Source organism: Vipera berus, assembly GCF_964194415.1.
Source record: "Vipera berus genome assembly, chromosome: 1".
Taxonomy (NCBI): domain Eukaryota; kingdom Metazoa; phylum Chordata; class Lepidosauria; order Squamata; family Viperidae; genus Vipera; species Vipera berus.
In genome coordinates this window covers 337,561,508-337,575,571 of record NC_138202.1, presented here as the reverse complement: position 1 = coordinate 337,575,571, position 14,064 = coordinate 337,561,508, and the positions used below count along the sequence as shown (strand labels likewise).

General features: G+C 41.0%; 1 protein-coding gene across 1 annotated transcript; it reads left to right on the top strand.

The window, feature by feature from the left end:
* Positions 1 to 6,069: 6,069 nt before the first annotated feature.
* CGREF1 (cell growth regulator with EF-hand domain 1) lies at positions 6,070 to 13,757 on the top strand (the record flags this gene model as incomplete). The annotated part of the gene is made up of 5 exons (XM_081317416.1): positions 6,070 to 6,183; positions 6,351 to 6,422; positions 7,169 to 7,239; positions 10,975 to 11,099; positions 13,392 to 13,757. The coding sequence occupies exons 1-5, from the start codon at positions 6,107 to 6,109 to the stop codon at positions 13,755 to 13,757; spliced, it is 711 nt and encodes a 236-aa protein (XP_081173542.1). The 5' UTR covers positions 6,070 to 6,106.
* Positions 13,758 to 14,064: the final 307 nt, after the last annotated feature.

The window sequence follows — 14,064 nt, the reverse complement described above, 5'->3', positions numbered from 1 at the left end:
GACAGCTGCGGCAAACAAAGCGAATACAAGTCAAGACACAGCCCTGAAAGACAGGCCCCGCCCCCTTTGTGATGAGCAGGCGCCTTTGCTCCCGTCAGCCGCAGCGACCATCTTTGTGACGGGCATTCCCATTCATCCTACCCGGCATTGGACAAAAAAGGCTGGAAGTCGGATCTCCTGTGTCAGAGATCAGGGTTCAAGTGTTCGTAGAGCACCCTTGTGCTTCTGCCGCCCTTCGTGCCATTTCATTGTGTCTCCTTTTTTTCTGGGGAGGGAAGGGAAAAGTCCGCGGCGATCTTTCCTCAGCGCTTCCTTATAACGGGCTGACTTACTTTATTTAATCTTCATCCATTACCATCCCGATCGTGTCCGCGCCCGTCTTTCTTTGCACGAAAATTAGTGTAGGAGACGGGCCAAATTCCTTAATATGGGCAGTTGGTGGAAGAATGAGCAGAGACTAATGAGCAAAAAAATTAAAAAAACCTAAGACAAATAAGGGAAGATGGAGCAGAGGAGGAAGAAAGCCTTAGGATAATAAATAATAATAATAATAATAATAATAATAATAATAATAATAATAATAATAATAATAATAATAATAATAATAATAATAATAATAATAATAATAATAATAATAATTAATAATAATAATAATAATAAGTTGGAAGGGACCTTGGAGGTCATCTAGTCCAACCCACTACTCAGGCAGGAAACCCTATACCATTTCAGACAAGTGGCTGGCCAGTCTCTTCTTAAAAACTTCCAGTGTTGGAGCATTCACCACTTCTGGAGGCAGGTTGTTCCACTGGTTAATTGTTCTAACTGTCAGGAAGTTTCTCCTTAGTTCTAGGTTGCTTCTCTCATTGACTAGTTTCCATCCATTGCTTCTTGTCCTGCTTTCAGGTGCTTTGGAGAATAGCTTGACTCCCTCTTCTTTGTCGCAGCCCCTGAGATATTGGAACACTGCTATCATGTCACCCCTCACCCTTCTCTTCGTTAAACTACACATACCCAATTCCAACAACTGTTCCCTATATGTTTTAGCCTCCAGTCCCCCAATCATCTTTGTTGCTCTTCTCTGTACTCTTTCTAGAGTCTCGACATCTTTTTTACATCGTGGTGACCAAAACTGGATGCAGTATTCCAGGTGTGGCCTTACCAAGGCATTGTAAAGTGGTATTAGTACTTTACACGATCTTGATTCTATCCCTGTTAATGCAGCCTAGCACTGTGTTGGCTTTTTTGGCAGCTGCAGCACACTGCTGGCTCATATTTAAGTGATTGTCCACTAGGACTCCGAGATCTCTCTCACAGTTGCTACTATTGAGCAAGGTACCACCTATACTATACCTGTGCATTTGATTTTTCCTGCCTAAATGTAGAACCTTACTTTTTTCACAATTGAATTTCATTTTGTTAGATAGTGCCCAGTGTTACTTAAAAAAACAACGGTATATATTTTAAGAAAGCATTCAATTGACAAGGCCGTCCTCAAGCTAATGGCAGCAGGGAAAATAGAAGAGGAAAGATAAAACGAGGATTTTTTATGGTATGATACCACTCCTAAGAAAATAAAGAGAACTTCTGAAAATGAATAAAACACTCATCATGTTTGCCAGGTGAAGCTTGGACTTCCACACTAATATAAGAATAGAAGATCAAACCTTTGTTTTCATTGTTACTAATCCATAATTAAAGCAATGTAATTGTGCCCCATTTCATCCAATACAACTATGTTGTAACAGGAAACGTAGGCTGACACTGGTGGTTAGACATCATACTGAAGTCAGTTAAAGCATTTGCACCTCCTAATTCTGGTTACATTAAACTAAATTAAGCATGGGAATGTAGTGTTTATGCAACCCCCCACCTAAATATATTTGCTAATTAAATTAAGTGGCTGTGGGAATCAAGCCACTGACTGAGTTCAAATACTAATTGTGATTTTATTTTTTGGGGGCTAGACTTAATTTTATTTTATTTTAATTTTATATTGTATTGTTTTTAAATTTTGCCTTGTAAACCGCCCTGAGTCCTTCGGGAGTAGGGCGGTATATAAAGAAAATAATAAATAAATAAATAAATAAATAAATAAATAAATATTAATTAAAGACTGAAGGATGAGATCCCTCTTAGCCTGTGGCCATCAAAAATCAGAATTTTGATAGCATCTTTTCTGAATAATATGTTTGATTAAAAAGCACAAGCTTCTGTGATCTGATAAAGGAATGAAATGATTCCATTCCTTTGATATTCTGATGATGTACCTGATGAAGTGACTGCAATTCGTGAAAGTTTATGCCATTTAGTAAAGTTTGTTAGTTGGAAAAGATTTTATCACACTTCTTCTGATTGGGTGTTACTAAATTAACCTATTGTCTGGAATCACAGTATGTGGAATAGTAAATGTGCTGGATTCACACAATTTGTGTAGTCATGTATGTACAAAAACTAATTAAGGTTTAAACTAATCAAGCTGGTATATTATGAAATGCGCCTGATTAAGCATGCTGGGCAAGCTCGATCACTAAGAGAATGATGTACTTCAATCTTCTTAGCCAAGACAGATTCAGAATTTTGCCTCTTAACTGTTACTGGCTGGGTTCAGCCAAAATGTGAGATTTCTTGTTTCTAATGTGGTGCACTGGTGTGTTGAAACAAACATAGTAATTGTAGTTTATAAATCCAAATAAATATGGGTTATTCCATTTACCAGTGTTAAATAAATAGCTTAATGTGAACATGATTGTCAACTATTTGCAGAACCGTACAACAAATGTTGGTGGAACATTTAAACTTGATAGTTGTAGTATGGGAGAAGTGTCAGCCAATTCTATAAGATTAGTGAAAAATTCTGCCTTAATTACCTACCATAAAGCAGATTATTCTTTCTAAGGTTTCTAAACAGATATTTCTAAGAAATTAATCAGCCCCCAAATAGTTATTTTTTTTGGACAATTGCATTTCAAATTGCAAATTGCAAATTATTTCATTGTAGGAATGAAATTCAATCTTGGAATTTATCTGGCAAATCACTTTGTCACGAAGCTTCCTAAATGTAGATAATGTTTCACCATCTGCCAAAATATGCTTAATTATTACTGCCTATGTGCCATCAAGTCAGTTTATTGCCTACTTTATATATTCATTTAGATTTAAATGACTGAACAAACATTTCTAATTTCTAAAATAAATAAGTATTAGAAAAATGCCACTACATATGTTTTACAATTTGAACATAGCTGTAAAATTAAAAGTCCAATTGTTATTTAATTTTAAAATATTTAAACATTCTGTTATTTACATCTGGCCAACTTTGAGGAAAAGAATTAAGAAGGTAATACTATCCCACTGTAGCTAGATGGCAGCACATTATAAACATAGGTTTATCTTAAAAGTATAATAGAATGGGGTAGCCTTTTAAAAGAATGAAGAAATCTCAGAATTGCAGGCTAATTGAGAAGGGGGGAAAGCAATGACAAACCACTTTACAGTATTGCCAAGAAAGCCCTGTAGACAGTCCATGAAATCACCAGGAATGATTTGAAGTAGACATACCTTTTATTGAATCTGAACTGCCAGATAGCTGTTGGCTTGCTGAATTGTTGCAAATAAAAGGAGCTCTGGGAAGTGGCAACAGGGCGATAGCCATAATTTTATAGGGGACAAAGCATGAGTAACATGCTCTCTTCCTACATCATAGGATGGTCTACTTGCAGGATCACTTCCTCCCCATTTTTTTCTTTCAAGCACTTTAGAAGTTTGTAAAGGAATGTAATGCAAACCTAAAGTATAGTTAGATAGATAGAGATAAATGCATTGAACTATAGCTTAGGTTTGCATTATATTCCTTTACAAATATATCTATATATATTTGTAAAGGAATGTAATGTAGTTTAATATATAGAGACTGAATTTTATATATATATATATATATATATATATATATATATATATATATATATATATATATATATATATATATATAAATAAAAAGGTAAAGGTAAAGTTTCCCCCGCACATGCGTGCTAGTCGTTTCCGACTCTAGGGGCTGGTACTCATCTCTGTTTCAAAGCCGAAGAGCCAGCGCTTCTCCGAGGACATGTGGCTGGCATGACTAGACGCCAAAGGCACACAGAATGCTGTTACCTTCTCACTGTAGTGGTCCCTATTTTTCTACTTGCATTTTTACATGCTTTCGAACAGCTAGGTTGGCAGAAGCTGGGACGAGTAACAGGCACTCACTCTGTTATGCGGCACTCGGGATTCGACCTGCCAAACTTCTGATCAACAAGCTCAGCGTCCTAACCCACTGAGCCACTGCGTCCCTCAAAAAAATATAAACATTGAGCTATAGTTTAGGTTTGTATTAATTACATTCCTTTACAAATTTTCTAAGGATACAGATATGGGATAGGAATATGGTATGTGTAGGGATTCTGAACATGAGCCAGCCCTCCAGCCCTAACAGTACTATTAATTACTCAAAAATGAAGCTTCCTTTCTTAATTTCATCTACCCACTCGTGGCTCCTTGAGTTCAAAAGCAGATGATGGGAGTCTTCCGTGGGAGAGGAACTGCAAAAAGGAATGTTTATCAGTGCTCCTTCTGTAGAGCAGGGACACCCAGGAGTGATGCGATGCTCTCAGGAGCTCTGTGGAACTGGAAGGAAGACGCTACCCGCCGTTTTCTCCTCCTCCTCCCATCCAGGAATCGCGACGAGATACTCCTGAAGGCCCTTTGGGAAGAGCGATTCCCTTTGGGATTCCCAGCGCTTTGGTAGACCACCCCCAGTGACCGGCTCGCAAAGAGCGCGGGGAGCAAGAAAGCAAACTGCCCTAGAGCAGGGGTCGGCAACCTCGGCTCTTTTATGACTCGTGGACTTCAACTCCCAGAATTCCTGAGCCAGCTATGCTGGCTCAGGAATTCTGGGAGTTGAAGTCCACGAGTCATAAAAGAGCCGAGGTTGCCGACCCCTGCCCTAGAGGAATACTAGAACTCAGAAGGGGGAAAGAGGCGGGAATGAACGTGTCAGCCAGCACCCGCCTTTCCGCCACGTGGCCCCGAGACTGCGGCCGATGGGCACCAACCGGCGCCGCGAAGCGACTGCGCCAGGAGAAGAAAGAGAAGGCCTCTCTCTACGCCCCCCCCCCCGCCACTCCCGCCCAAGCCCCCCACGCGGATCCGCGCCGCCTGGAGAATTTGGTAACTGGAGGAGGAGATCCATGCTCAACGGCGTTGCTCCCTGGTGCTGTGCTACGCCCTGCCCCGCAGAGGGTGAGGGCTGCCCTGCAGAATGGGTGTGCAACGGGCAGGGGGAGGGAGGATGGCCTCGCCGGACTCGCCGGCCCAAAGTCCTTGAGGGCAGGAACGGAGGCAAGAGTTGCTGGGCGGTAGGTTTTTCCTCGCTGGCTGCGTTCCCTGCAGCTGGAGCACTAGCAGTGGGGAAAGATAGGGAAGACTGTGCCACGTCCACCTGCAGGTCAGACATATATGCCTTTTAAGCATTCTATATATTTTAAAGCAAAATGTTGAGAAATTAGTGGAGTAAAGGATGGGCTCCGATGCAAACTCTCCCTCTCTAGTGGGTTAGTTTTCTATTTGCAATGAATGATGGGAGAGAACATACTGAGAAATCTGTTTCCCCTTAGCTGCAGCCGAAAGTGGTAAAAATCTGTACTACCACTGCACCCCGTCTTCTGACAGGTAATGTGTGGGAGCAGCATGAAAGGGGTGAGGTGACCTGGAATGTAGAATAATGTGTGGGAAGGAAGAATAAAATATTGCTTCCCTGCTTGATTCAGGTTAGTAAAAGGCACTAAGGATGGGCTGATTATGCTTAAAGGCAGCATAGCTGCGCTTGGTGGCAAATTGGACCAAACCGACTTTTCTTCCAGATGGATGGCTCATGATACTGTTTGTCTTCTCTGGCTGGAAACTTTCCTTTTGCTAGCGCACAGTGTGCAACAGGAACCCCAAATGTTCATGGGGTACCGTAGCCATCTCTGTCATTTCATTGTGTTCATTCCAGAGAGATTTTTCTACTTCCAGTGACCTGCAGTGTCTGAAGAACTGAAGTGTCTCGCCCCTGCCCACCAGCACCAGAATGAAGGAGCTATTTCTAGCAGTTTGGTTCTTCGTTGTGCCAACCAGCTGGGCTGCACCAAAGAACAGCAGTGGCAGGTACCCCCTAGTTGAAAGGGATGAGGGTTTCTGTGACCACAGAGTTGGGCAGGAAACTATCTCCTAAAGGAGCCTTCAGAGCTGAGAATGGGTCAGCAATCCATTTCCCACTCAGCAGAGGGGATTAAACGCCTTTGTACCTGCCTCACTCTTTTTATGTCTTCTAGGCCTGAGATCCTCCACGATTCCATGGATCAACCCATCCTAAATCCCCTGCACCCAAGCCAAGTTTCTCTTAAGTAAGTGCATGTCATCCAACAGATGTACCTTTCCCAAAATTCAGCCCTTTTGCTACATATGGTAGGTTGAGATCCAAGAGGTCCAAAATTTGGAAGAGGGATGGCTGATTGTCTTTCTATCCCCTTCTATCCCAGGACATTCCCATTCCATTCTATCTCCCCAAAATAACGGAAAGATTCCATCCCCACATTCAAGTAATTTATGTATTCCAGCTAAACTTGGGGACTTTAGATCTGGTTTGCCTTGGCCTCGGCCTATCAACATATTAATGTTCATAATCAACCAGGCATATACTAGCTGGATTTAAATGACTCACTAGCCTAGACAAAAATGGGAGCTTGGAGCTTACGGTTTAGCAAGTTGTAGGGCCTCAACCATTATCTTAGATATTAAACAAGAACACATTTATTTATTTGAGCATAGCATGGGGTATGAACACAGCAACTGCATTTTGTTCCTTCAGATTTAGGATTTAGTATGTTGGCGGAACTCGGGGATTAAACACTTACCTGAACATTTGAAGAGTGTCCTTTCCACACCATTGAGGCTGGGCATGTGTCCCAACAAAAAGGATTGGAGGCCTGAATGACTTTGACTGCCCATCTTCTCACTCGTTGATTTTGAGAGCTACAGCATTCTCCGTTGCAATGGTTTTTATCTTGTCCTCTGAAAGTTCAACAACATATCTGTGCTGTGGCTTGTTCCACCATGGCAACATAATGGACGACGGCTTGGTCTGTTCTAGGGTGCTCCAAGACTATCTGGAGAACATTGGACAGTTGAATGGGGATGCTGCTACCATGACAAGGGAACAGGGTAAGAAGTTTACTACTTAATGCATGTTGAGAGGGCAAAGTGAGGGCAACTGATAGCTCCTTGCTCTAGGAAACAAGAGACTAGTTTTAAGCACACATTCAAAAATAGGGGTTCAGGAACATGCCAGCAATGTAAGGGTTTGCTTAGTTCTGTAGTCCTTTTGAAGTTGGAAAAGATATTCCAACAAAGTATACAGGATTATCTGAGTAAACAACAGCAATATGTAAGAAAAACAACATAAGTTCTAAGTCCACAACAACTAATTTTACAGATTGAGAGAAACATTGTCAGAGCAAATAAAGCAAAACAAATTATATAAGCTACCTATCTTTCACCGAACACCTTTTGAAATCAGATGGCTCAGCTGCAGAGAAGGTGCCGCTTCTTTTAGTAATTTGTCTCCTTCAAATTATCCTGCTTGAAGGCAGAGCTTTTTTTGAGTCAGTAGTTATTTTTCAACCTTCTTTGAAGTTAACTCCTCAAGTTTCATTAAAATGCAAAGGATAATCACCATTTTCCTCTAAAAATTATCTTTTTGATCACAGCAAGTCTGGCCCTGATAGACAATAAAAAGATGGTCGCTTCTTATGCAATAGTTTAAGATGTTAACTGATTCGACGTGGCCATCTCTGATATTTTGCTTTCACTTTTTAATCTTGTGGTCAGTCTGCAAAGCCTATTATTATGTAGTAAACCTGGAGCCTAACATAAATCCCCAGCTTGCCCCATATAGTTAAATGGCTGAGGTTGTGCTGGGTGGTTTCTCTTTCTTCTGTTCTCTAGACAGAAGAAAAGCAATCCAGTTTGGGTTTTTTGGATCTCCTTTACATGATTTGCAGAGTACTGGAGACAGTTCAGGGTTTTTTAGAGTTCTCTTTCCTACGCTTGTTCTCCCAAATAGAACCAGAATACTTTAAAAGAATCTCCCCCACCTAGCTCTCTTTGGAAATGTATCATTGGCTAATAAATGTTAGACATGAAGCAAATTATGCTAGGCACCGATTTTCTGTGGCAGAGAATTCAGCAAACTCAGTGCAGAAGAAGGACACAGTTTCTCTCAAGCAATTATTTTTATATTACATACTCTTGATTCGTTCTTCCTGGCAAGTGTTTGCGTCCGTATACCGACGAATAAATATGTTCAGGGTTGCCGCCCTCCTCATTCCATCTTGAGGAGTGAAGCCAGAAACCCCCTTTTGGGAGGCTTTGTTCTGACGAATGAAGGCAAATATACGTGTCTCACGATAACGTTGCAGGATCCAATCTGGGTGGGTCACCCTGGCCAAAGGTTTAATCCTCTTACACACATTCTGGTGAGAGAGAAGTTCCCTGAGGATGGGCTCCATCATGAGTCCAAAAGAGCCTTGGTGGAGCAGTGGGCTAATGCCTCCTTAAGTAACACCAGCTGCCTGCAATTAGTGCAGGTTCCCATCCCACCAGGCTCAAGGTTGACTCAGCCTTCCATCCTTCCGAGGTAGGTAAAATGAGGACCCAGATTGTTGGGGGCAATTAAGCTGACTTTGTAATAATGCCGCTTGGGGGGGGCGGTGTGAAAGCCCTAATAAGCAGGCACATACATAGAATGAAGGCTACTGCTAAGCTTGTAAGCCGCCCTGAGTCTTCGGAGAAGGGCGGGATATAAATGGAATTAAAATAAATAAATAAAATCAGAGATGTTATTGTACATGGACAAAACGAAATGCTCTCGTAATGGATTATAGGTTTGTTTCTGTTGTTGGTGCTGATATGGATATAAATGCTACCTTTCAGGATGTATTCATTCTGTTATTCTAAATTTGGAAATTGTTGCTTGTGATATTTATAACAGCCTGCCTTGCTCCTGTTATACCAATTAAGCAGCAGACAGACAGGCATGGAATACTTCCAGGCATAAATTCCACTCGTGAACCAGCGAGCCCAACTTTGCTTAGCATTCAAAAATGCTTTTAGACCTCATGGCGGGAGTATAAGAAACTGAAAATGTAGTGAACATCTATTTTTTAAAGCCTCAGCAGATACGAACAGGAAATGAGCCAAGCCTGGGCCAGCACGTGTTTTACCAAGTGTCAGGGCAGTGATCAGGTGTCAGGCAATCGGGTTTTAGGATCCAGACACAATAAGGACACCAGTAAATAAAGGGATTTTAAGCTTCATAAGCTCAAGCAAACAGATTTGAAAGCATAATATAAAAAGCATATATACCAAGGGAGATGAAACCCAAATCTCTTACAAACGGAACTATGAGATAGGCAGCAAATACATTTGATATAAAAAAATTTATCAGGAGCTCCTTAATAACAGCAGCAGAGATACCATGAGGGCTGCTAGTTTCCACGGTACCCAATGCTAGGTTCTTGCAGAAGCTCCCAATGAACAACAGAAACCCCAAGGTTTTTATCAGTACTTGGCATCATGACTTCATGGCCCTGCTATGGTCGTGAAAATGCAAGGCCTGACCTTGGCTGGGTGGCACATAACCCTGGGATGGGAACTGAAGTTCTGAAATTTTCGCAGGTTTGCAGCTATGTGAAGATTCTGTCTTTTATTCAGCAAGCAAGAGTGAAAAACAACCAGCTTAGCTCAGAATGAACTCTAAACGTCTAGATTTTTCTTAATATGGAGAAATCAAAATATGTTGCTAAACAGTGGTTTTCAAACTACTCAAGGCAATCTGGGATTGCACTGTGGGTGAGGAAACTAGACTCCTTCGCCACTCCGCCTCCCAGTAATCAAGAAAAGTGGGATTTGGTGGGAATATTGTTTAGGAAAAACATCAGCATTCATAGAATCATTGAGTTGGAAGAGTCTCTAAAGTCACAGAATCCAAACCCCTTGCTCCATGCAGGAATTCAAATGAAAGCATTCTTAACAGATGGCTGTCCAATCTCACTGAAGAGTCCCCTCAGGTCTCTGTTGTCAAATGCTCTTACGACAGCATTAAGAAGCTTTTGCTGACATTCATTGGGAGTCTGCTGTAATGGGCTGTGAGAATATCCTTGAGGAACAGGAGGAAGAGCCATAACCAAGACAACAATAAAAGAAATGTAATCTAAGAAAACATCTCAGAATTGACCTTTCTTAGTTCTCTTATAAATAATGGCAGGGTGGGAGGGGCACTTTAAGGCTTGCAAGATTGTGTTACAGGTAGTCCTTGACTTATGACCACAATTGGGACCAGAATTTCCATTCCTAACTAAAGCAGTTGTTAAGTGAGTTGTGCCCAATTTTGCAATCTTTTCACTACAGTTAAGCAAATCACTGAACTGCGCAGTCATTAAATGAATCTCCTTCTCCCCATTGACTTTGTTGTTGGAAGCTGGCTGGGAAGGCCACAAAAGATGATCATATGACCCCAGGATGCTGCAACCATCGTAAATACATGCTAGTTGTCAAGTGCCCAAATGTTGATCGCATGTCCATGGGGATGTTGTGACAGTTGTAAGTCAGCCCCTTTTTTCAGTGCCTTTGTAACTTTGACTAGTCCCTAAACAAAAAGTTTTGTAAGTCAAGGACTACCTGTACTATAATCCTCTAATAAAAGTAGCACTAATTTTCTAGTCTGATCTGCTACGAAGGTCGACATTTGCTTTGCTTTAGCTTAAATCCATTATTCCACATCCTGCGCTCTGATACAGTGGAGAATAGCTCCCATCAGTAGCTTCCAGTAGGAGCTGTGTTGGCCTCTGCTATTTTTTAGTTCACTATGCATTCCATCTCCATTCCAATTCTTTCTAGCGCTCTTGCTTCTCTTTGCTCTTCATGATTATGACAAAAGTGGGCACTTGGATGGTCTGGAATTCATGAGGCTGCTGAGTGAATTGGTGTCCCGACAGGCAAAAGGACAGCCTGCACCAGATATGGTAGGCATATGTTATTCCTCAGTCTGAGATAAGGTTGGCACCTTTGCCAACTCTTTAATGATAATTTTATTAAACTTTTATTAAAGAAATAAAAACTAATGCAAAACAAAAGAAAAAGAAAAAATGGGAAATGTAAAAAAGAAGAAAATAGAAACAAAATTATAAATGTAAGAATATAGAAGAGAAAAAGAAAAAAATATACTGTATAAAGAAATGATTTCCTCCATAACAAGTATAAACAATTTTAGTAAGTTATCACTTTCTTTTAAGATACAATAAATGGCATCGTTCCATACTGATATCTTAAAAAGGTAAAGGTAAAGGTTCCCCCGTACATGCGTGCTAGTCATTTCCGAGTCTAGGGGCTGGTGCTCATCTCCGTTTCAAAGCCGAAGAGCCAGCGCTTGTCCGAGGACGTCTCCGTGGTCATGTGGCCGGCATGACTAGACACCAAAGGCGCACGGAACGCTGTTACCTTCCCACTGTAGTGGTCCCTATTTTTCTACTTGCATTTTTACGTGCTTTCGAACTGCTAGGTTGGCAGAAGACTGATATCTTACCTATAAACAAATCCTTAAAACCTCCTTATTCATTCCTGGTCCACAAACATCCAAGAAGGGTTACCAGAGTTGTTATTTGGTTACCTATTTTTTACTTTGATCAAATAAATCCACTTTATGTTCCTTCCTTTTACTTTTAACAATCAAGATCTTTAATCATTCAAATAATGTCCTAGAACTTGATTTCTTACCATTTTTTTCTTTGTCACTTCTCACAAAATCCTCCAAAACTTTAATAGGTTTCTTTTGTAAATCCAATATAATAAAGTTATCCAAGTCATACTTTTGGTTTCTAATCTGTTTACCGGTATTCCTTTTAATCATTAAGGTATCAGCTGGTGTCATCTGCATTTCCAGTGCAGCATCTTTTTCTATATCATTTTTGTAGCCTTTCATCTTCAAATCCACTTTCAAATCAGTCTCAATCTTATCTGGTAAAACGTGTTCCTCTTGAATAACATCCTTAAAAGACAGTATATAATAGTACATACTCTTAAAAGTAACTTTTGGATCCATTGTTCCCCAATGTCCCTCAGTATGTCTAGTGTCAAGGTACTGCTCAATTCTAAATTAGTTCATCAAATGTAAATGTTCTTCTTTAATTAAAATCTTTAGTTCCTTCTGGGTCCCTCCGTAGTGTCCAGTCTTCAAAGTCCCATCCTATTGGGCTTTTTAGAATTCAGAATAACAGCATTTTCCCATGGGAAGGCTAGTTATAATTAATTTCAAAATCTTATTTCAAATCTGAACCCTTAGTCCATTTGTAGCTTTCTGAAATCAATGTTCTAATAACCCTTTTTCTGTTTATTCCACATTGTTTAAATTTTAAGCTTGTATTTAAAACTTTTGTGAAAGATTGAAGGAAACTCACCTGGTGCTATAAAACATGCCAGTCCATAGATTCCTAATAGCTGAAGAGCAGTTAAGCAATTTCCAAAAAATATTAAGAAATAAGACTTAGTGGACTTTGTGTCCATATAAGCCATATTACAGCTTGGAACTTGATTGAAATCCCTCAACCACTCAACTCACAAGTCAAGTATAAAACTTCAGTTCCTACAGTCTACTCACGAGGAGCAGCTGTCGCGATTGCAAGTAGGCAATCTTACAATCTCTCCTTTATTCAGAGACTTCACTGGCCAGAATTTGTTGCTTGGCCACCGATCTCCACTGCAATGCCATCCCACTTCTATTGGGATGACTAGTTCACCATGGATCTTCACCGGAAGTCCCCACATTTTTGCCAACTCTTGAGTAACACAAGAGTTGCCTCTAGCTGTCCTCACTCTTTTCTGATTGAGCCTTATCTGAATGTCTGTATTCAGTAGATTTTTTCCCCCTGTTCAGTTGTGTCTGTTCTCAGAGACTGCTTGGACAAGTAGTTTTCTTGGCAAAGTTTTTCAGTAATGATTTGCCAGTGCTTCCTTCCGAGGGCTGAGTGAAAATCACTCACCCAGAAATCAGATTTCCAGCCTGATCCTTTAACCACTACACCAAACTGGCTCTTTCTCAATAGATAATAAGCTCCAAAGAGTGTACACTGTTTCTATTCTAAAAGTATCTTGTTGGCCATGGTAGGAAAAGGGAGCTAAACTAGATTTGGCCTGATCCAGCTCAGTTTTTTTAAATCTTTCTTCTATCTATAGAATATGTCAGTTACATTGTTGCTTATCTTAAGTTTGTGTTGATAATTGGAAGGCTTTCTTGATTACCTCTGCTATTCTCCTTTCAGGTAGTGCCAATGGTGGACAGTATCCTGGAGACTCAGGACTTCAACTGGGATGGACTATTGGAGCCTTCAGAGTTGTTTCTTCCTCCCCGGCAGGGAGAGAAACCAAACTTCCTTACTTCTGTCAGTGAAGAAGATGGCCCAGTCCTGTGGGCACTTCCTAAGCCAAATGAACCAGCCATTGGCTTCCCAAGTCCCTCTGACCAACAAAGCAATGGAGGCTCCCCACCTGCACCAGCAGTTCAGGAGCAAGACATGATGGGTGACCAATTGTGGAGCCTGGAGAAGCATGGGGGAGAGCTCGGCCAGGAAACCGCAGGAGACCCAGATCACCAAGGGGAAGAGATGCCTTCTGCTCCAGGAGATTGAAATATACCCTGTGCATAACCTCAGGTGATTGGCTAAGAAATGAGGACTGAAGGCCTGCAGGTCAATTTCAGAAACGGAATGCAGATAGTCACCCCTTTCCCAACATTTCCTTCTGTGCAATCTGCTCTGGGTTCTCAACTCTTCTCTACCAAAGCAAAACAGAATAGGATTCCCTGTTCAGTCAGCTCTGCACTCTGTTATCTAAAGAGATTTCTTTTCCAGCTTTCAAGGGGTGCATATCCCAAATCTAAAACTTGAGAAACAGAAGTCACTAAAAAGATATCCCTAGCCTAGCACAATGGCTCCC